Source organism: Phaenicophaeus curvirostris, chromosome Z, assembly GCF_032191515.1.
Source record: "Phaenicophaeus curvirostris isolate KB17595 chromosome Z, BPBGC_Pcur_1.0, whole genome shotgun sequence".
In the NCBI taxonomy this organism is placed as follows: Eukaryota; Metazoa; Chordata; class Aves; order Cuculiformes; family Cuculidae; genus Phaenicophaeus; species Phaenicophaeus curvirostris.
Window position 1 is genome coordinate 23054955 of NC_091431.1, and position 24169 is coordinate 23079123.

The 24169-nt window shown below is 45.8% G+C and overlaps 1 protein-coding gene across 1 annotated transcript; it reads right to left on the minus strand.

Annotated features, from left to right (window-relative positions):
- Positions 1–15059: 15059 nt before the first annotated feature.
- TMEM271 (transmembrane protein 271) lies at positions 15060–16159 on the minus strand. Its single transcript, XM_069880579.1, has one exon. The coding sequence runs from the start codon at positions 16122–16124 to the stop codon at positions 15060–15062; it is 1065 nt and encodes a 354-aa protein (XP_069736680.1). The 5' UTR covers positions 16125–16159.
- Positions 16160–24169: the final 8010 nt, after the last annotated feature.

The following is a 24169-nucleotide window of genomic DNA, read 5'->3' on the forward strand; positions in this document are numbered from 1 at the left end:
AAGTTTGCGGACGACACTAAGCTGGGTGGAAGTGTGGATCTGCTGGAGGGTAGGGAGGCTCTGCAAAGGGATCTGAACAGGCTGGACCACTGGGCAGAGTCCAATGGCATGAGGTTTAACAAGGCCAAATGCCGGGTCCTGCACTTGGGGCACAACAACCCTGTGCAGTGCTACAGACTAGGAGAAGTCTGTCTAGAAAGCTGCCTGGAGGAGAGGGATCTGGGGGTGTTGGTTGACAGTGACTGAACATGAGCCAGCAGTGTGCCCAGGTGGCCAAGAAGGCCAATGGCATCTTGGCTTGGATCAGAAACGGTGTGACCAGCAGGTCCAGGGAGGTTATTCTCCCTCTGTACTCGGCACTGGTGAGACCGCTCCTCGAATCCTGTGTTCAGTTCTGGGCCCCTCCCCACAAGAAGGATGTTGAGGCTCTGGAGAGAGTCCAGAGAAGAGCAACAAAGCTGGTGAAGGGGCTGGAGAACAGGCCTTATGAGGAACGTCTGAGAGAGCTGGGGTTGTTTAGCCTGGAGAAGAGGAGGCTGAGGGGAGACCTCATTGATCTCTACAAGTACCTGAAAGGAGGTTGTAGAGAGGAGGGTGCTGGCCTCTTCTCCCAAGTGACAGGGGACAGGACAAGAGGGAATGGCCTCAAGCTCCACCAGGGGAGATTTAGGATGGACATTAGGAAAAAAATTTTCAGAGAAAGGGTCATTGGGCACTGGAACAGGCTGCCCAGGGAGGTGGTTGATTCACCTTCCCTGGAGGTGTTTAAGGCACAGGTGGACGAGGTGTTGGGGGGCATGGTTTAGTGTTTGATAGGAATGGTTGGACTCAATGATCTGGTGGGTCTCTTCCAACCTGGTTATTCTATGATTCTATGATCTTCCTGTACCAGCTGGCTTTTATCACGGAGAGACACTGCTAGGCTTCAGGTGGTATCACACTGCTCAAAACCTGTTGAATGTGTGCACTAGTGCTCCCTTCCTTTCTGCACAGAGGTAAACCACCCAGCTCCATCTGGAACACCAGAGAGAGTTCAGTCAGTGCTATGACCAACAGTTAATAAATAGGCAGAAGCTGAGCATACAGCATATTGCTGCAACCCACTTCTGCTCTACAGTCTGGCCCCTGTGCTCCAGTGCTATCCCATGGTGCAATTCTTCTGCAGAGTATGTTGCTGGAAAAGGAGAAACATGGGCTTTCCTGTCACAGGTTTTCACCAAAAGAAAAAAGATGCTCAAGTATCAGTCAGTCGGCTTCTCTGTCCTGCCATAGAAAAATATATTGAGCCACACCACCATGGTCCCTATTTACCTCAGGCTGGTCTTGGGAAGTCCAAGGAAGTTAAATTCTTCTAGAAGGGAGCCTGGAAATTAATTTTCACCAGGGTTGCCAGATCTGAGAGTAAGGAGAATGCCCCTGACTGAATGCCTGGAGATCTGCTCATAGGCATTCAAGAAAGGGCTATGGTAGCCTTTAATGCAATGGAGGAATATGAAGGAGTTTTTTTGACATAGCTGGTACAATGATTTTAATATTGCTGAGATTTTAGTATACCTGTGATGTGATGTGATGTGATGTGATAGGACACTGATGGCAGACATCTTTTTATCATTATTTAAGCTGACATGACAAAGTATCCTTAGTATCTGACCTCAGCTAGATCTGATAGGGGTCTGTAGCTGCTGTTCTGGTTTGCAGCTTTCTCCATTGTGCAGTTTCTGCAGATAAGATCTATAGTGTGATTTGAACATGAGGTATTTGAGGTATTGGTGATACTGCAATTTCCAGGAAGCTAAAAGGTACATGAACAAGACTTCAGTGATGATGCATGTTTGAGTCTTGGCTCCATTTGGAAATCGGAAAGATGAAATAATCTTCTTCAAATTTTGCTGGCAGAGGAATCACAGTTGTTTCTGGAGCACTTTCCCTTTTCTGGCATTACTTCATAATTCCAGCCAATTTAGCCTTTCCCTTCCTGCTTCAGGCTGGCTGTTCCCCAGAGCCAATTTCTGCCCGTACTCATAGGCAGCACATGGGTCTCAGTGTTTCATGAGAAGACATTCAGCTCTTTGGTTTCATCTCAAGCACTAATTCACTACACATATTTTGAGGTGCATGGCAGCAGAGGAGTGTGACTAAGAGGCAAGAATGTCCTGTGGATGTAACCTGGAAATGCTGCTGTGTTATGTAAGTATAGAAGACCCGCGCTTGGTATAAGTACTTGATCACAGCCTTAAACACATCCCTGCTTCTCCTAGCAGGGTCAGACTAAACTGCTGACATGCTCAACAGCTTCAGTTCAACAAGGCTTAATGCCCATGAGTTTAATGCTCTCTTGCCTATGCCAACCCTAGGCAATACCCTTGTTTTTTGAATAATTCAGGAATAAAGCAAACAAAGCCAAAAGGAGAGAAGGCAAGAGGAAATTCTGGTAGCAGTTACTATTCAGTTCAGGCAGCTGAGAGTGCGTTACTATCCCTTGCACAGTATCCAGGGGAACCTCAGGAGCTCCCTAGCAACAATGCAGCAGGAAAAGGAAGTGTCTTAATTTCTGGAGCATGTGTGTTTGTGTAGGGCTGTTGGCCCATGGGTGCTATCTGTCCTGGATGTAAGGGAATGGAAAGATGCTACCTCCTTCCACAGTAGTGCCAGGCAGCAAAAATGGGAAAGGCTGCAATTTCTAGAACAGAGGAAGAGGAAAAAGAGCAGCCATGGTCTAAAGAACCATGAGGTTGCTCCATGAGGAAATTATTTTCCAGTCATTGGCTGAAATAAATGGCCAGTCTGTATATCTTAAAGAGCACAGCTGTTTTGACCTCCCTATCCCCATTACTTTTGTAAAAATTTCAAGTTTCTTCCCTCCTTTTCTGTCTCCATTTAATCATCCCGTCATCCAAATCTGATGTTTCCTTGTTTCTGAAGATGAATCTTGCCATTGCTTCTCTTACTGTTCTAATTGGGTCATCATGGATCATTATGGGAAAATGGGAAACTATACCCTCTCTGTTACATCAGAATTAGCTTCATAAAGGATTCCTGATTTCCTTGATGGCAAAGCTTTCAAGAAACAATGCAGCCCTCTGCAACAAGCAGGTACTAAGTTCCTTTAGGAAGTGAAAGGCCACCGACAATGGAGACAAGTGGCTCCATGTGTAAATATCACCTTATAAATTTGATTTCAGATTTTTAATTTTGAAATTGTGCTTAGGAATGTCCTTCCTTTATTACATAGGCTGTCGTTGCATTTTTAATTTCCTCTGCAACAGGGATTTGTTCACCTGATGCAGTTAGCCTGAAAAGTACCATGGCAAGGTGTACTTTGCACATGTTCAACTTCAGATGACAGCAGTATCCAAGAGTTGGTTGTGGCCTTCCTGTTCTTCCAGCTCTGTACTTTGTTTCACTTGGCTGGACTGGCTCATAAATATCTTTCACCAAAACTGAGCTGCTAACAAAAAACCTTATTCTTTCGTCATAAAATCTTGAAAAAAACCACCACGTTGCACTGTTATCTTCATGTGTAAGCTCTGTTCTTGGAGGGCAGAGGTGTCTCTTCTTCCAGAAATGGGATTGCTGGGAAGGAGATTCATAGCTGGTCCCAGGTTCATGGAATGGGTAACTTCTTTTTGTTGCTCTCCAGGGTCTAACTTCTAGACATCTTGTTTGGGTAAGAGCTGAAGACACATGGAGCAGCATTTGCCTTTCTCCTTGGGGAATATATGAGGCACTTTATCCAAATCACCATGTTTTTTTCCTAGACCCTTCTGACAATTGGAAAGGGATGGAGCACTCTCATGCATTGACTTACCCTGTCTTGTCATGAAGAGTTTCTTTGACTAGAGGAGGCATGGGCATAGCTGGGTAGTTTCACTGCTCTCTAGAGTGCTCTGGATAAAGGGAAATAAAATTTGCATTGCACTGCGGACACATTGTCATGGTCTATCCCTCCTTTATTCAACTCTGCTGTGGGAATATTTGTGCTATACCACTTTCCATATTTAGCAAGATAAAATTTCGCCAGCTTCGTGGACATCTAGCCCTGTGCCTGGTCGTTTGGGGATGAATCTGTGTCCCCCTACATTTTTGTGCTATTGCAGCATTTGCAGCCACGATGAGCTGAGCAGAACTTGGGCTGGTGATTCATTACTGGAAGAGTGTTGAGCATACAAATGACAGGGTACAATCAGCAGTGGAGCTTATTTTGTGTATTCCTGTTCTACTTTGCTTCAGCAGCAGGAACGTTTATAAGACCAGCCTGCAAGCCTCTGCAGTCCTGACGGCCTGCTTCCCAGCAACGTAGCTCTGTAGAGACTCCTTTGACATGCACAGGCAGTGAAAGTGAAAGGAGTCTTGTATTTACTGACTGTGAAGTGCTGCTGGCACCTATGCACCTACACACCTGTGCTAAGCACCTCTTCTCCTGATGGTCTCTTCTATGAGTTAGAAAAGTGAGCATTTCAAACAAACACCAGAAAAAAAAAAGGACATATACATCTCATTGCTTTTCTCATATAAATCAGTGTGCAGTGAAGAACCCCTATTATTTGTGTGCTTCTACCTACTTGTTGATGGCCACAATCCAAATTAGATGTTCTTTTCCAGTACATCTGATTGTCGATAAGTGGCAGCTTGACTGAGCTGCAGTGAAAGGTTTTTCTGCATATAACAAAAAAGAGTTGCTGAAGTTGGCTGACTCCTGGACTGTGTAGGATATATTCCAGCTATTTTATTTTTTTCTTTTGCTAAACATCTTCCAGCTTTTTTTTATTTTTATTTTTATTTTTATTTTTATTTTTTTTTTTTTAAGAAATGCACTCAAAATTTCCCATAAGGCATTTGGGAAAGCTGACAGTCAGCACTTTACATACTCTGCTCTCCCTCTGGTAAAAAGAGACAGTTGTTATAATTCCCTTGACTGCAGTGGGTTTATTTCCCTTTTTCCTCATCAGAGAGGTCAGAATTAGGACTTGACATTTATCTACTGCTGGTAGAAAGGTCAATGCCAGCTGAAAGGCAAGTGTAGGTGGAAGGGGACAATTTCAGTGAAGAACACAAAAAGATCAAGATACCAGCCTTGTTGTTAAGAAGTCTGCTCTTAGTGCTGAAGCGGCCAGCAGAATTCAGTGGTACCCTGGAACCAGCAAGTAGTGATGTGGTAGACCAGCAACACACACATTTTTGGTGTAGTTGCTCAGGCAGGGATTTATTGAGCTCCTTAGGGAAGCAGCAGAACCAGGCTATTATGCTGAAATAGCCTGTTGCCTCTTCGCATTTGTTATTTGTGTTGAGGTTCTAGTGGTATTTCTAAGCTGAAGTGGGTAAATGTTTGTTCTGGAGATGCACTTCGATGTCCATCTCCTCTGAGCAATGCAGTTATTCATAGAAATGAGGAAATTTAGCAGGCAATAGCTCAGGAAACTTGCTCTTTCCTATTTGGAGCCCTAATTAGAGCAATTAATCACTGCTGCTGCTGCCATCTAAGCTTCCAGGCTAGAATATATTGTCCTCTCTTGTCAGAGCAGATATGTAAAAATGGTTTCCCTTTACCTGACACTTTGCCAGTAGAGCTTTTATCAGTGTCTGCCTCCTACCAGCTTCTATCTTGCCTGAGAGCTGGAGCTGAAAATGCAAAGAACAAACTGACGTGACTGTTCCAAAAGAAAGAAGAGGTGTGAGATTTTATGAGATCGGCTTCTACCCTGTTTGTGTGGGTTTTAGTTGAATTTCTCCACTTGAACGCTCTTTCTTGGGAATTTCTTGTCTGTTTCCATTTTGCTGTGTGAAGATGATCATCTTTTTCTGGAAATAGCTGGACATACGCACTGTAGAGAGGGGTTTTCTTTCCACTCAATGCAATTAAAACTTCTCTTCCAACCTACCTATCAAAGTTCTTCCAGTATGTTCCCAGAGCAGGGTGATGATAAGGTTGCCTCTGTGTGTTTTAACTCCATCTCTGACCCTTGGATGATCCATCAGTGCTTAATTTAACTGGTTAAATACACAATTCTCACTCCACTCATCCTACTTACCTGCGTATGACTATACATCAGCCATGGAGCTGTAGGGGCTGGCAATCACAACACAGTGTCATGGCTGTCTTTGTCTCCAATTACGCAGCTCTTTAAATTAGGGACATCAGTGCTTTAGTCTCTCTTCTGTGTGGCCTTGCAATGCTGATAATTTCTCCAGGGAAGAAAGGCATTTCTTGTGGCATCTGACCTCCTAGCGTTCTGTGCTCCATGATGTGCCGAGACCACGTGCTATTGAATGTCTTACTAGCCTTAACAGTTAGGCAAGAAACTGAAGATCACTACTACCCGCTTCTTGCCTCTTTTCCTTGTGAGACCTGTGCAAAAGTGTGGTGGTACCTTCCTGTCCATAGACCTCTGGGTTTCACTGCAGCTGGCCATAGAGTGAAACTAGGGGAGAGTTAGGTGTGGTTCCATCATGCTGGAAGTGCCTGCACATCTACTGAGATTTGGTGAGTGAGTCAGGGTGCTCTTCTGCTCTGCTGCAGCACTAAACAGAACAGGTGAGCTTGCCTCACCAGTGGCAGTGACCTGGTTAATGAAGATGGCCATCTGTGCGCAACCAGCATATACAGTTCAGCCACAAGGCTAAAAACTCCCAAGGTCTAGCTATGAACACAGAGGGTACTGAACTGCAAGTCACCCGGAAATTTGAAGCATTTCCAGCTGCATGTGTAAGGCAAGACAAAATTCCTATTACTGTTAGGCTTTGCTGCACATTAAGAACACTATGACAGCAGAATTGACAGCAGAATTGTGAAATATCCACTTCCCTTTGGTGTAAACACCTTCTGCTGCTTCCTTATCAGTCAGCTACAAAACCCTCTTAAAAATAGTTCTCTGGATCCGAGATGTTAATGCTAATGTTTGTCTTTTCTGCTGCTCTTGATGAAAAAATAATGAACTATGAATGAATGAACAGTTCTTCCCTGTTTCTACCTTTTTTTCTTTTCATGCTTGGATGCCGAGATGCATTTACTAGAACAGGGCCAGCGTTGCTTTTTGACTTCTGATAAATTGGTTCAGAAAAACTCCCAACAGGGATCCTCCTTTTTGGAGTTCTGGATCTTGCCGACCTTAAGAAGACAGGAACTGCCACAGTCTTCATCAAAGGACAGCCCAAAGCGTCATAAAGTGCTTGTAATTTGCCAGACATAGGACACAGGCAAACATTTTTCATGTCTGGTTGCTCATTTCTGTTTATTGCTACACAAGCTGATTGAATAATTCAGTACATCATTGGCAGATTCTTCCCTTGAGCACAGAGGCAGTAGAAAGCATGCACTTTGGCATCCTGAGTCTGTGTGCATGCTTTTCCTTTGGAGAAGTTGCTAGGAGGAGCAGAGGATGCAAACTGTACCCAAAATGGACCTTAACAGCTCTGTCATGAAGGTCCGCAATTTCATCACTTACATTTTCTTCAGGGGTGCATAAAGACAGTCCTCTCCCCATCGCACTTGACTTTGGCATTTTGCTTTTGTGAAAGTGACACAGGAGCAGTTCCCCACAAGCAGTCTAAGCCTCTCCACACACAAGACCACTGCGTAACAAGTCCGGGAGACTTGGCATCGTAACAGCAACACGTATCACAGGACAGAATTTCACCTGGGCTGCAAAATGCCTTACTTTTTCTCCACACAGTCACAGAACAGTGCTATAATGCATGCATTTTCAGCAGTTCAGAAGCTCCCCACACATAGCCAGCAGATGCTGGTTTAGTGGTATCACAAGAGACAGCTGCTTGTTTCCACTCTTAAAACAAGACAGTGTGTGGTCCACTGCATATGGGAGCATGCAGCACAATGGACTAAACAGTGGGTCAGGTAAGCCTGGATGATTATGGTGCTTTTCAATATTTTCTGGTAGCTCTCCAAGGGCTTTACTGAAGAGGAAGTATCTCTGCCAGCCATCTGCAGCTATCTGCTCCCACTTTGTTGAGAGAGGCACCCTTCTGTTCCATATTTCTTAGCAAGGGTTTCACAAAAAGCTCTATCAGAATTTCTTTCCTTTTGATTTACAGCAATGGACGAGTCAGAAAGCAGTATATAATTACTCTCAGTCTCCCACTCTCATTTTGGTGGAAGTATTTTTTTCAGTTACTTATAATTTTGGCTGATCAGGTCAGGAGGTGCAGCTCCTGAAATTAACCCGGCTCTTGACTATGCATCATGAAATTTTGGACACATTGAGTGGTTTTCAATGCTTACATTTCCATTTCCTCTGTTTTCATGAGAGTCTAATTTAGGTGATCTGCACATGCTGGTAGTTTCTGGTCATTCAGTGCAAGCATGAGATTCTTTTGGTAGGACTGTTCCATGTTTCTAGGAGCCATTTGACCATGAGCTAGTGAGATGAGCTTCTACTCACACCCACCACTGACCATCCCTTGTGAATATCTTTGTGAGGATATTAGTTTTTTTAATTACATATGCCTTGAGACTGTATGTGGCTCATTCAAAATTCGTGACTGCCTGGTTGCCTGTGATTGGATTTTACAGGAGCTTTCCTTTCCGTAGTAAAACTTCATGCTGTTACCTCTTTCATTTGTGAGGAAATGCCAGAATTTGTGTATTGTCATATAAAGCCCGACCTGTACCACATGCCAAGTTCCTTATATGACCGCTACAGCAAGTGGTGGCACTCAGTTCTTTGTAGGACAGCTCTACTTGATCTCCCTAAATTTCATAATTTAAATGCCTGGAGATTTCACTGAGCTTTTATTTAAAATGCAGAACTGGGAGAAAAAGCAAATTTTGAAAGAACTTTCTCCAAATCCAAGTCTTAGATTTCCAAAAATACATCCCTGGAAAAGAATCCTTTTATATATTATAGGTATTCTTCCATCCCCAATTCCAGTGTCTTAATATAAAACCAAAGAATGCTTTGGAATGTTTAGTCCTCTGAACCCATTAAGGGGATCACGACGAGCCTTCTCTCCACCCACACTTCACTTCATCCTCTGCTAACAATGGTCACAGAGAAGACCAAATGGTGAATATGCTTGTGGTATTTAGTAGGTGTTTAATCCCTCAGTGCTGTAATGAAACAAATGATTCACTGCCAAAGACCACAAATTGAACTTTCTAACATCCCCATTAGACAGAAACATACAAGCAGGAGAAAAAAGTGAAACACAAGGAATCTCTGCTAGGCTGTATTGCTACTGGGATACATTTACTGGATAGTTTCACTCAGGACATGGAATTTTCCATGATCTGGTGATGAGTCAGAGCCATTTTGTACGCGTTTTTCACTATAAATGTTTCCTTCCATAAAGCTTATGGAGGACTTCCAGATACCTAAAACTCATTGAGTGAGGGAATAACAGTCTGCAATGTGATCTCAACTCCTCCCTCAGGGTAAAATCATTGAAGTTCTAGGCAGCTGGGTCTGAAGAAGGAATGAGAGGACTTCAGGGCCTTTCTTCCCTCTGCAAAGGAAAATATGCTTAAATACGCACTCCTTAGGAATCTTGTAGCTTCTTAAATGATTTGATCTTTAGTCTCATTTTATCTAAGATGGCATCAGGTTGATATACCCATAAACTTCAGCAGAACTTCATCAAGTGGGTGAAACACTCAGTGGAAAGGACATAGCACAGCTAGCCAGTGGAAAGCAAGGCAGTTTTCCAAATCAAATTTTGAGAAAACAAATTTGTAGATTTCACTTTTAGCTATTCAGGGAAAGAATTTCAGGATGTGTATTGCAGTGGAAAGAGCATACAAACTTCCTGCACCCAGCTTAACTCTCAGCTTTCTAGCTGCTTTGTTTGGGCAGTGCCTCCTTTAAGGCAGGACATGCTGTACACAGAATTGTTGCAACGTGTAATTGAAGATTTCTTTCCCCCCAGCACTGCATTATCCTGTGGCTTTTCCAGGGACCATCATTGTATCTGCTAAACTGTTATTAGATCAGCTTTTACTCTGGAACACACGTAAATGTACAAGCCAATAAGTACTGAGAGAAAATAAAAAAAATTAAAAACCAGACAGTGACCATGAGGAATTCAAACTCACTCACCCTTATCATTTTAATTGGAAGTATGAATCCAAAACATAACTTTAGCACACTTAAAGAGTGCCATTGTATGAAAGTAACAGATCTAGATTTTTACCAGTGTAACTTATCTAAAATATTGGAACATCCTGTAATTAAGAAGTATCTAACTAACAGAAACAGCTTGGAAGCCGTAGAATAGTAGAAGCTGGAATTTTATGTCAGGGTTCCACTTGTACAAGTTGTAAGACCCTGAAAAATCATTTTTGTAATGAAAGTAGTAATTAGATCCCTAGTTTCGCTTGTACTATTACACATCCATCTAAAAAATTTAAGAATATGAAATGAAGAGCATTAGGCTTTTCTTACAGGATATGCTGTGCTTTAAAACATATTTTATTGATCCTAAAATTACAAGATCAATTACTGACATTTTCTTGAGGATCAATCTTGGATTAAATGGCAAAATGAAGAAAAGGTTTTCACATGAACTATGTCCAAAAGCAGAAACAGATTGTCTTTCTCATGTGAACATTCAAAAACCTTTTCTGATGATTAAACAGTATGTCTGAAATATATCTAAGTTATATCAGCCACCATAGCGCTTTTTGGTGAACCAAAGAAGTCCTACAGTGAAATCAAACTTTTGAGTAAAATCTGTACGTTAATACAATTTCCCTCTCACGTATTTTTTTCCCTGTTTTTAGATTCACGTATATCCTATCTGTCAATTACAATGCAAACTATAAGTAACAGATTTAAGCAAAGATGTTGGAGTGTGAAAATAATTCATGTGAATTGCTAATAGGCTGGTGGGAATAAATTTTTCCACATAAAGGCGAATCCTGTCGCATCAAAGAGAGAAGACTTGATTTTTCGACCGTTTCATCCCTTGACTAGATGCTATTACCTGCAAAAGGGACAGGAAAGCTGGGAGCAATCTGCAACCAGACCAGTATGCCACTGAGACCAGAACAGCAGTATTGTGTCTATTCTTCCCTCCCTTTGAACACATGCAAGTAAAGCTCTAAGCAAATTAAGACAACAGACTGTGTGGCAAAATGCAGTCTTGTCATTACTTCAGCTAAGCAAAGCAGAGATGTGATACCACGTACACAATGTTTCTCTTCTGTTATCCCTGGTTTTGCTGCTTAAGGCAAGAGCCTTCCAGTTAACATCCTCCAGTGACATGAATCAATCAGGCTCGCATTTGCCTGATTGGAATGTGACGGGGAATGGAAAATAGAAGGACAGTATGAGTCCTCTCAGGTAATTAACCTACGCTCCAATGCTTCCCACACCAGCCTATTTTCAATTTCAGCACAGTATAGTTTATACACTCTAACATTATTGCTCAGAAAATAGAGTGATGATTCAGGTTTACTAAAAATGGCTTCACAATACTGCAATCATGGTTGTGAAGCTTCATCTTGTATTCTGCATTTATAAGTTTCTTCTCACTGAGAAATAAATAGGTGTGGTGTTTTATCAGAAAAGTTAGTCACCAGATACCTGAAACACTTGTATACTGTCTTTAAGAAAACATGGCTTGTTTGGTCAATTTGCCTGCCAATTTTTTTTGTTTGTTTTTTTTTTGTTTTTTTTTTCTAAGAAAATGTGTAGGTGACCTCCCTTAATACTGCTATCCATACAAATAATAAATGAAAAACAATGTGCCACTGCTGTATCCTGTGATGCCAGAAGATCAATATTACTTTAAAGATTTAGAGTAGGTGTTACATATCATTTGTGCCCAGACCCACTGAAATCAATGAAACAACGCCTACTGGCTTCTGTGGGAGTCCAGCTTGGATGTTATTCTGGCAATCTGTGCACCACTAAACTAAACTATTACAGGGGTTAAAAGCCCAAACAAAGAAAAGTAGAAATTCAGGAACTCAAACTGAGCCACAAGTAAATACCCTAATTCAATGGCATTCTGAATGGACTTAAACAAAACACAAACACACTTATACACACACACACATACACACACACAGAGAAGTCATGAATTGAACAATCTAAATTTTCATTGTTTAAAACCGTTTACATTTAACAATTGAATATAATAGGTAGCTTTCTTGACTTTCCATTTATTTCCCTGAGCACTGATCTTTGGAACGTCTGGAGTTTCAGAACTGACTAGTTCATAATTCCTAAAATAGTTATCCTAAGTAAAATACTGTCTTTTTACGTCAAAAATCAATTCCTTAAGTAAAACTAAGATATAACTTCCATGAACTACAATGTATATAGCCAATTTTTTTTTTTTAAAAGCCATCAACCATTATTATACTTCACTTCTGTATTTAGGCACCTAGCTGGTCTGATTTTCAAAATCACCCTGCAGCCTAAGCCTTTCCCATAGTACAGGGTACTATGCTGTCTCATGAACTCATCTAACTGGAGACCTACAAAAGGATTTGCCTCCTTGCTTTGGTTACTCATTTGGCAAAACCTTGGCTGTGCAAGCAATATGGTATCTTTCAGGTTTGATTTTGTGCCTATATTAGTATTATAGGTAAAGAATACAGTACTTTCCAGTCACTTCTTCATAAGAGACTAAGGAAGTGCACCTGCAGAGAGCCAGCATAAGCCCAATCTTCAGTATTAGAATGGGACTTGCCTAGGGCATATGTTTTAGGCTGGCATTCCACACAGGGAAATCTGCCGGCCAAAAGGAGCTGTATTTTAAATTTCTGCTATTTAGAACTGCTTGGAAAACTGGCAACTGCTTTTAACTGTCTTCTCTAGATTAGAGCTTTAATTATGAGCTTCACAGACATCAGTTTGCAATTGTAAGACTTCTAAGGCATTCTGCATTTCACATTATACAAAGTATGCAAAACACTTCAGAAAACAAAACAGTGCAAAGAGATTTGAATATTTTTAGTCTAAAATCTTTCCTCTCCAATTCTAAGGCTGTAAATTACGTCAGTCTCTCTGCAGCTAAAAATTTAATAATAATTTTCCATTGAAACAGAAATACACTGTAACTTTGCATCCTCTTAACCCCATCTCTTTCTCCCTGGGTAGCTGATATACTGGCATTAAGCAGCAGACTCCAAATACAGGATCAACAGAAAGGTTATTTTGTAATATTTCACTTCCCTACACTGTAACCGGGGGAAGGAGAACTGAACCAAAACCAATCCCAAGAGTTGCTTGTTGGTTCTTTGCCTAACACGAAATTCAGTCTTCGCCTGTTCTCGAATAACGTAATAAAATATGCCGAACTCGCTTCTCTTCAGTACTTCCTTATGTTATCTGGTACTAGCATTCCACATCAGAATCCCAAAGGAGGATTTAGCAGTTTTTCTCTTTCCAAAAAGCGTTTCAAGCATGTCTATGTTCAGAAAGAGTTAACAGCATACAATCCTATAATTCATTCCTCCCCCCATGCTTCCAGGAATTAAAAGTGGCATCCTTTTTTTTAAAACAAATTTTTTTAAACAAAAAAGAAAACTCTTAATTTGTAATAGGAGTATAAAGACTGTTTTGAAAACACATTTGGAAGATGTCTTCCAAGATGGTTTATCTCTTTTTTTTTTCCCTTTAAAACTGTGACCACTGCACCAGTTAAGGCTGTTTTACTATATATATATATATTTCAAATAAAACTTTAATATTCAAGCTTACCAGATCGATGAATTCTAACAGGTAAAATGGAACTCTTTACAGGTAAACCATGTAGTAGTACAAAATAGAATTAAACCCTTCACCTGTGTAAAACAAAAAGAAATTCTGCCTTGCATTGAGAAAACAGGACCTGTTTACAAAAAGGAATGTATGACACTTGAACTTCCTGTTAACTGCCATATCCTAGCAACATCTCGGTTGTTTTAGTAAAGGAACGAATCATCAATTTTAAACTGCAGTGAATTTACCAAACATTTTCACTATAGACTTCTGAAAGCTTTTACAGTAATAAGTTATCAACAAAAGCAGGCACGTTAGTGTACAAAAACGTTGGTTTTTTTTTCCTGTTTCTTTTTCAAAGTGCAGGTTTTTTTCTCAATGTGCATCTTACAAGACCAACAAATGTTTTAACTCACTATTTCGTAAAACAGAACTCAATTCTCCCGAGGAGTAGTGTAAACGTTAAAGATCCCCAATACACCTCTAGTAAACGTGACACAAATGTCTCTGCGTTGTTTAGAAATTTTAGCTCTTCAGGAGGTAAAGAAGCTTGATGACACCTTTTCCTTACACTGGCTGGTTATCATAAATGGGTAACTGTACTGCTAAAGCTGGAGACTGATGAATCACTTGAAGGGAACTAAACTTGGCTACGGAGGAGAGGCGGCAGGAGGAACCAACCCTTAGGCGTATTCCAGCGCAGCCTTTGGAAAATTCAGCCGCCGACCGACGAAGGGACGAACAGACGGACAGAGGGTGGCTGTGAGGGAGGGAAGATGGGGGAGGAAAGGAAAGGGAAAGCCGGGAGAGAGGGAGAAGCAGCTTCAGGGAGAGAGGGAGGAGAAGCTTCACGGAGAGAGGGAGGAGAAGCTTCAAGGAGAGAGGGAGAAGGCGGCTCAGGGAGAGGGAGGAGAGGCTTCAGGGAGAGTGGGAGGAGAAGGTTCAGGGAGAGAGGGAGGAGAAGGTTCAGGGAGAGAGGGAGGAGAACATTGAGGAAGAGAGGGAGGAGAACACTGAGGGAGAGAGGGAGGAGAACATTGAGGGAGAGAGGGAGGAGAACATTGAGGGAGAGAGGGAGGAGAAGGTTCAGGGAGAGAGGGAGGAGAACACTGAGGGAGAGAGGGAGAAGAAGGTGCAGGGAGAGAGGGAGGAGAAGGTTCAGGGAGAGAGGGAGGAGAACATTGAGGGAGAGAAGGAGAAGAAGGTGCAGGGAGAGAGGAAGGAGATACTTAAGGGAGATGGGGAGAAGCTTCACAGAGAGCGGGAGAAGGCGGCTCAGGGAGAGAAGGAGTAGAAGGTTTCAGGGAGAAAGGGAGGAGATGCTTCAGGGCGAGAGGAAGAAGGCTGGTCAGGGGCAGAGGTGCCGCGCCGGTCTGTCCTGTGGGGCGGTGGTCGCTAGGTGCCGCGCACGTAGGGCTCCCCGGGGTAGATCTCCTCGTAGGCGGGGGGCTGCTCGCTGGGCAGCGGGTAGCAGTAGGGGTAGGAGGCGTTGAGCTCGGGGTCCATGGGCGAGTAGCCGGGCAGCTCGACGGACGGATGCCCGCCGCAGTGCACCTCCACGCCGGCCTCGTCAAAGACGTGGAAGACGCCCACGTTGATGTAGGAGACGGCTTGGAAGGGGCAATCCCCGGGGTCGACCTCGGGCTCCCCGCCCGAGAAGAGGGAGCCCTGGCTGCGCCGCGGCGCCCGCCGCCCGCCGGGGCCGCCCCGCCGCCTCCGCCGCCTCCCGCCCGCCGCCGGGGCCGCCCTCCGCCGCCGCCGCCGCCGCCCGCGCTGCTGCGAGGCTTTGTAGTTTTTGACGAGGAGCAGGTTGAGCAGGCCGAGGAGGCACTCGAGCGCGTTGAAGACGGTGGAGAGCACCAAGCCGCGCTGGTAGTCCCGCAGCTTCTGGCAGCGCAGCGCCGCGGCGGAGCCGTCGGGGCCGGCGCGGGGGCGCCCCGCGGGGCCGGGCTGCAGCAGGCAGTAGTGCGAGTACTTCCTCTCCACCAGCGAGACGGTGTCGCCGTCGATGACGGCGCCGGCGAAAGCGCTCAGCACGCCCAGCATGAACACCAGCACCCCCAGCAAGAGGAAGTTCTGCCGACCCCCGGGCGGCGCCTTCTCCGCCGCCCCCGACGGCGCGGACGCTGCAGCCGCCGCCGCCGCCGCCTCCCCGGCGCCCCCGCCGCCTGCGGGCTCCGCGTCCCCCGGCCCGGCCGGCACCGGGGCCGCGGCGGCCGCCGCCGGAGCGTCGTCGGGCGGGCGGCAGCAGAGCAGCGCGGCGGCGAGCAGCGAGAGGCCGGCGGCCAGCAGCAGCCCCGAGTAGAAGGCGCCGGCGGCGGTGCCCAGGCGGAACGGCTCGCCCTTCAGCTCCGAGCCCAGCGAGAAGCACTTGAGGCCCACGGCGGCGGCGCTGAGCGCGCAGGCGAGCAGGAGGCAGCTGGAGAGCGCGGCGCAGGCTCCCCGCACGCTCCACTTCATCCTCCGCGCCGCCGCCGCCGCCGCCGCCCCGCCGCCCGCATCATCCTCCTCCCGCCACCCCCCCCGGCCCCGCGGCGGCGGCGGCGGCGCGGGGCGGCGCGGCCATGCGAGCGCGGCGCTCCCCGACGGGTCTCGGCTCCGCTCCGCACGGCAGCAGCCGCCGGCCGCAGTGGGCCGGGCGCGCCGAGCGCTCACGCTCCCCCCGCCCCGCCGCCGCCGCCTCCTCGTCCCCGCCCGCCCTCTCTTATCGCGGCGGCTGCGGGGAGGCGATTAATTATGGATGGGAGCCGCGGAGGAGGGGGAGGAAAGCGGAGGGGTAGAGGAGGGGGGGGGCAGTGGGACCCCCGGGGCGGCCGCGTCGCCCTCCCGCCGCGAGGCTGCGGTGAGGGACGCCCCGCGGGGTTTGCGCTTCCCCCCTCTCCCACCCCCCCTTCCGCCCCCGGCTCGGTCCCGATGCGGTGTGGGCTGCCGCTAGTCTCCGTGCTGGCGTCCTCTCCGTCTTCATTACGTTTTGTCGCTCGCTGTCGCAGGAGGACGCTGTCCCTATCCCTGCGCGGCGCCGCCGGCGCGGATCCCCCACACCCGCGGGGACCCCGGTCCCTAGCACGATACCCCCCCCCCCCCGCCCCCTGCTCCGAACCATCCCTCCTCCTTCCAGCCGCCCCGTTCTTTGCTCTGCGCTCCGGCGCTGGGATCACCCCCCGCCGGCTGCTCCGCCCGCGGTGGCGCCGCCGGGACGCCCCGTCCGGGATGGGGACCCGGTGCAGGCGCTTGTGCCGGGGCAGCGCTCGCCCTCGCCCGTCCCTTTGCCTTCAGGGAGGCTGTGGCCTCCGGCTCCCCCATTTTCCCCTTCTGCTGTGCGCAGCCTTGCTGGATATTTTTAGCCCGCGCTGCTGATTAGCATTCAGGGGAGCAAGCGAGGGAGAGGAAGGCATCTTCCAAGCCGTTTTCTCTTCCAACAGGGCCAAACGCACCCGTTGGATGTGGGAGACGGGTGTGTGGGGTGCGATCCGGTGTGCTTATCCAGCGATGCGACCTTTCTTGCCCTGTCCTGCCGGGGCAGGACCTACGGACACCTCCCGCGCCTCGCCGCAGTCTCACCTGGGCTGGGCGGTGAGCACAGGGCTCTGCCTCGGGAGCTGCTCCTCCCCGAGAGAGGTTTCTGGGTCTTGCATGGGGTCCCTTGGTGGGATGCTGCCCTGCCTGGAGACCAACCCGCCCTGGGTCCAAAGTATCGGGGACTCCAACTGGACAATGCATCCTGCCCTTTGGGACCATGCAGACAAGAGACTTCTCATTGAATCATAGAATCGTTTGTTTTGGAAGGGGCCTTAAAGATCATCCGGTTCCAACCCCCCTCCCATGGGCAGGGACATCTCCCACTAGATCAGGCTGCCCAAGGCCCCATCCAACCTGGCCTTGAACACCTCCAGGGATGGGGCAGCCACAGCTTCCCTGGACAACCTGTGCCAGTGCCTCACCACCTTCACAGTGAAGAAATTCCTCCTTATGTCTAGTCTAAATCTGCCCCTCTCCAGTTTATACCCATTGCCCCAAGTCCTATCACTCCAAGCCTTTGTAAACAGTCCCTCCCCAGCTTTCTTGCAGTGCGCTTTAGGTGCTGGAAGGTTGCTATAAGGTCCCCTTGGAACCTTCTCCAGACTGAACAAGCCCAACTCTCTCAGCCTTGCCCTCCTCTGGGAGGTGCTCCAGCCCTCTGATCATCTTTGTAGCCCTTCTCTGGACTCCTTCCAACAGCTCCACATCCTTCTCATGTTGCGGATTCCAATTTTGCCCCCTCCCTCCTGTTCTCAAAGGACCCATGGAGCACAGTGACAGTCATGATAATCCAGGGCTGGCTGACCTGTGGCCACCCCATTTCCTTACTGGGTCTTAGCTCTGGCCATGGGGGTTAGAACAACCTTCTTGTGCCCCTCCAGGACAGGGGAGGTGAGGTGGTGGGCAGGAGATGCCACTCACAGTCATCATCAGCTCTTCTCTTCCCCGGTCTGTACCATGAAGATTGCGGTGTGTGGGGCTGCTGATATGTGGCCATGTGAAGATTTTGCTGTAGGATCTGTAACTTCGGCTCTGAGTGCCTGGACTGCTGGGGAAGACCTTCAGATGTCTTTTAAAGAACTTGCTCTCTGTCTTTATGACTCCTTAAAAGTAAATGCATAAAGGGCACACAGCATTTTACAAAGTACAGCACCCAGGTCTCTGCTGAACTCCAGACATTGTCTTGCACTTATGAACTCAAAATCCAGCTGCCGAACCAGTGAGCCCCAGGAGGCATACTGCATGTGTTGATGTGGAGGCAAAGGAGCTGTAGCTAGTGGGAAGTAAATGCTTAATGAACTAATTACACGTAGAATGGGCAAAGTGCCTTACTCCTTAACACACAATGTAAACTTACTTACATGGGAATTTGTATAATTTCATTGTTACTGTCAACTGCTGGTTATGAATAGTGAGAATACTCACTTAACAGTAAATAAACACAAAATTAGGAAGGCGTCTCAGCCTTTATGTATCAATATATTAATGAGCCTTTAACTGGCAATGATTAAGGTAGGAAAAGCGAACCTTACATGGGGGACAGATTGTGACTTTGTTGTTCGAATTGTTTCCTGGTGTTTCTTTCCTTCTTCCTCTTTTGGCAGCTACTGGAAGTGAGAAGAAAAGCTTCTCCAGCATGGCTCTTCACATGTTCCTACATCTGCCTCAGCTGTTTAGTCTTCCTCGTCTTGAACGGCATCTTCTAAGGGAGGGATCCTTCCCTGCCTTCCCTAAAAGCTGTACATTGTGAGGCCAAGTTGATGCACAAGTTCGAAATGTAATTAAGTGATTCTGCTACACCTTTTTTTTCCTTCTATGGTGCAATGTGCTTGTGTTAACCTTTTTCAAATTTTACTGTTTCTTCTTCATGTGACTCTCAGGCTTCCAAGCACCATGTTCGCTATACAGGGATGAAGTTAACTCTAACAAGACGCTTCCCCATGTTTTGTTTGCTATTCATAAGCCTCTCATGTTTCAATGTCAGTGTCTGACTTAGCGTAATTTTTCATATGGTTATTAGCAGCTTTGCACTGTGTCATGTTTTCAGTAAGAAGAGAAACACACACATACACACACACACAGAGTAAGGTCATGGGCATATCCTGTCTTTGGATAAAATGTCTGAAAACACAGTGATGATACTACATTTATAGTAGTAGACACAAGACTATAAAATATTCTATCACATCTACATCTTATATTGAACAATTTGTTGATGACTGAATTTGAATTACTGTAAAAAAATGACTGACCTGACAGCCTAAATAAAGGTCATTGGAGAGTTCCCTGGGTCCCAAAGAGCACTGCTGTTCACCTCAGCCCTAGCTAGTATCCCCTTCAGATCAAGGCTAGGATGCCTGTCTGCACCTTCATAGCTGATCGTCAGCCAGGTCTGCCCAGTGAAAAAAAGAGTATCCACAAGAAAAGATGACAGAATTGGAAGCCCCTTGGCTATATTAGTCCATCACCTAAATCAGTCACAGCTAGTAACTTGGTTTGTCAGCATCAGTTAAAAGCAAATTCAGGACCTGGTGGAACAGTGCTACAACTGCTGACTATAAAGTATGGTAGATGCCACATGTTTTGAGTTTCTGGATGTTAGCTTATCTTCAAGCTTTGTTAGTCACATTTTCCTTTTTAATTGCCCAGATCAAAATGTATCACATTTGTTTTCAAGGGTTATTTTAATGGTCTTCAGAACAGGTGCATAAAGTTTTATGGGGTAACACTGCTGGAACGTATGTTCCCAGTGCTCACGTCATGCCCATAGAGTGAGCTTTCTGTATCTTACAGGAGAAGTCATTTATGGTCAGATCTTGCCTCCAAAGGGGATAGGGAGCTTTGGTCCAAGGTTTTCTTTAGTTCACAATGAAGATGAGGGGCTGCACTTGCTGGAGATGCTGGTTGGGAGTGGGCACTGACATGAGCAGTGATGCAGGCTGTGTGCATGTAGCTGGAGATTTACAGTGAGGTGCAGATCAACCTCTTAAATTTTTGTGGTGACTCAGTGGCACAAACGACAACAGAGCTGTTAATTATTGGCTCTCCAGGCTGGAAGCTAAACTGTGTGCTTGTAAAATAGATGGTGATCTTCAGCTTATGCTGCCAAAGCACAAAACATTGCATTATTTTATTGTCTGCCTCTCCCACACTGCATTTATGGTAAGATATATGTGTTGTTATTTCTATGCCAGTTTGATAAATGGGTGTCATAGCTTTGACTATTTAGTCATGATGGCTGTGTCACCTCCCATAACTTATTCTGTTGCCTACTACTTCATTTTTTTTCTGTTTCTATAGGGGACATCATGGAATATAAAATGGTTTTACAAAAATTCCTTTGCACACGGTTATGAAGAATACATTAGAAATTGGAAAGTTGAACCTCTGAAGATGTTTCTTTCTGGTCCTTCTCCTCCATTTGCAAGGTCCGCTGAAGATGTTTCTGTGTGCTTGAGGCCTGCTGCTCTCCTACTTTCACAGTATTTGACATGGAAGACTCATTTCTGCAGGGAATTTATAGAAAAATACATTAAGAGAAAATATACTGGGAAAGGCCCTACATCAGGCTACAAGTTTGGACATAGGTGGTGGCTGGACTCTAGTGAAAAAACCCAACATCAAGAGATGCTGCTTCAATGGGTGACATTTAAAATAGGAAACAGAAAGGCTGGGGTGAAAACGTAAGGTATTAAGATAGAGAAAGGAAACCCTGTGCCTGAAGCTGGAGGTTTGTAGTTAGCTTGCAAGTTGTTAGCCCTGGGAGCCTTGTATTAAGGGAAGAAAGGTTTGAGAAATTAACACAACTAGGTAAGTTTGCACTGTAAGATCATGGGAAAATTGAAGTTGGAAGGGACCTTGGGAGGTGTCCAGTCTGATGTTCTCAAAGCAGGGACATCTCTGGGACCAGACTTCAGGGCCCAGGACTTTGTTCAGTCTATCTCTCTGTATCAGCAGCATTTACCAGTGTTTGAGTAATCTTGGCACTTCAACCAGTTTTCCAGAGCTTGTTTATTTCTTGGCTGTGTTCTTTTGTCTTGGCTTTAAGTGACACTAGGACATCTAAGAAGATCTCTTCAGGGCCTTGTGAAGAGTCTTTTTTACCATTTTTGTTTAAGTGCTCCTGGGTCTGAGTGAAAACGAGTGGTTTCTCTATGCAGTAGGATTTAATCTTTTCAGTCAAGTGGTAATCATGTCAGGAACATTCTTTGTCTACAGGGCTATAGAACAGGGCACAGGATATTCTGAGGAGAGGTCAGATGTTTTCTATGGCATTTTAAAATCAGTTATTTGATTTTATTTTATAAATTATATAAACAGGGACATCTTTCTTTTGCTTGTTTCTCAGAACTGTTCAATTATGAACAATTTGCAGAAAATGTACCTGGTGCTTTCCTAACTGCCATCCTAATGGTGGGACCTGGATGGTATTTTATTATGTGTGTTCTAGGAAACTGCTCAGTTAATGATAAAAGATTGCTCTACACTTTGCCAGCCAAAAGGACCTCAATATCCTTCTCTTTGGGCTCTGTTTTGAAGAGTGTTTCAGTTTAGTCTGCGTAGTTGGTATACTAGCTTATCCTTGAAAACAGTGCTGTGTGAAGGCTTAAGGCTGACGCATCTCTTAGCTTCCAGTGAGGCCTTCAGCACAGGATCTTAGCAGCAATCATACACTTTGCCTTCTGCCGAATGATTAATGTGCTACAGAAAGATGGCAGAAACTCTGAGAGGTCAGCCATCCCTATTCCAGGATCAGGGGGAGGGGAGCTAACTTCCTCACTTGAGAGTTTATCTGCATGTCCTGTCATTTGATGTTGTTCCACACAGTAGAGCTGGGACAAAGAACCTGTTTTCCTCTGAGGAGAGGAAAGGTAGTGTCCCAGGTGAGTTGAGATGGATCAGATGGAAACTTTCTTGTTCAGTTATTGAATGAAGTGTCTTGTCAGTCTCATGTGCCCAGATCCAAATTTAGGTACTGGGCTTGACACAGGGATCTTGAAAACTCCTTGCATTCATGCTACTTTGTCGTAGACAAGTCTATCCACTGAAGATGCCTTACTTCTGAATTTTAAAGTTTTCCATCCAGTTAAATTGTATGTTGTCTAATGACCTTTTTCTGTGTCAAAATTATAACCTACTCTTGAAGGAGTGTCTGGAAGTCATCTTTTAGTGAGTGCCCTGCTAAACTCTTGTCCCTTTTTGATTTTAGCTTCAACAACTTTTAATTTCCTAGGGAAATTGCAAGGCAAGTGTGGAAGGGGAGACCAGATACCCACTCAAGACAGAGTTGAGATACTAGGAAAGTGTATCTTGGGATCCCCTCTGATCCCAATAATGTGGGAATCATTCTCTGTGAGGCTGGCCTGTAGCAAAAAAAGATGTGGTGGGAAAGGGCAGCTCACTTGCATCATGACTTCTTCCTTTAGCTGCACGTTGAGGAAAGGAATAATGTGGCTTGATTCTTGAAAGCAAAGGCTGCAGTGAGCCCTGCTTCATGGTGGGGGATTTCTCCTACATAGAACTACAGCCTGGGAAGTACCTCCCTGCTGCCTGACCTATCAGCGTGGCAAGCTGTGGTTCCTGCTCCAGCTTGGTAACAAAACTGCTGCCTTAGCTGCTTGTCACACCTTGTTCCTCTGAGACGTCTCTGTCCCCTGCTCAGCTGCTTGTCTGTTCTTTCCCTAGTATGTTATTGCAAATGATCCTCATTAAAGTGCATCCCTTTTCATGTCAATCGTGATAAATTTGAGGTGTAGTTTAGTGAGTGGTGAGTTATGAAGCCAGCAGAGCTGAAGGAACAGCAGTTAGCAGGGCAGGGGATGCGTTGTCCTCCTCGCTCATGGCAGCTGCTACTGGGGGGAGCTGACTGTCCAAAAAGGCAAGGTTAGTTGAAGATACAGCACTGCCCTTGGCTTTTCTTCTTGGCTACTTCTCAGCCTCCTGCCCAGCTACCAGGATGCTCAGGGTGAGCCGCCTGTGGAGTGCTGTATGCTGGCCCAGCCAGCATAGCTCCAGTAGCCGAGCTGGCTTGGGTGTAGTGTTTAATTCACCTCCTCCTGGAGCTGCATTCCTTACTCCTTTGAGGTGATGGTATTGCAGCCTGCCAAATGTTGCCTCCCTCTAAGCGAGCTTCTTCCTTATTTTTCAGCTCTTGTACCCGTTTCCACCAGCTTAACAATTGACTTGTCACATAATGCTATTTCACATGCGTCATTGAAATCTTGGGGGAGAGACCGACAGTAATACCACCAAAAGGAGAGTGGAATCATAGAATCATAGAATAACCAGGTTGGAAGAGACCCACCGGATCATCGAGTCCAACCATTCCTATCAAACACTAAACCATGCCCCTTAGCACCTCGTCCACCCGTGCCTTAAACACCTCCAGGGAAGGTGACTCAACCACCTCCCTGGGCAGCCTGTTCCAGTGCCCAATGACCCTTTCTCTGAAAAATTTTTCCTAATGTCCAGCCCAAACCTCCCCTGGCGGAGCTTGAGGCCATTCCCTCTTGTCCTGTCCCCTGTCACTTGGGATAAGAGGCCAGCACCCTCATCTCTACAACCTCCTTTCAGGTAGTTGTAGAGAGCAATGAGGTCTCCCCTCAGCCTCCTCTTCTCCAGGCTAAACAACCCCAGTTCTCTCAGCTGTTCCTCATAAGGCCTCATAAGTTCCTCATGTTCGGACTCAGAGAGGTCTGTACTACTATTTCTGCCTCCTTATTTTAAAATGTGTCATTTATTTTTCTCCCCTTGCAACTTGCTCTGGTGCCTGGTATAGATCTAAATAGTGTGCCCAGGCTTCTTACTGTGTTTCAGAAGGGGTGCATGTATGTTTAAATTTGTTTTTCTCCACCACATTCCAGATTTTTGTTACATGATGATTAACTTCACCCTGCAGGTTTCCATCTGCTGGTGCCTCTGTAACACTAGGTTGGAGCTGTCCATGCATCCTGATTTCAGTCTGTGAAGCTTTCCGAATTTAGGCT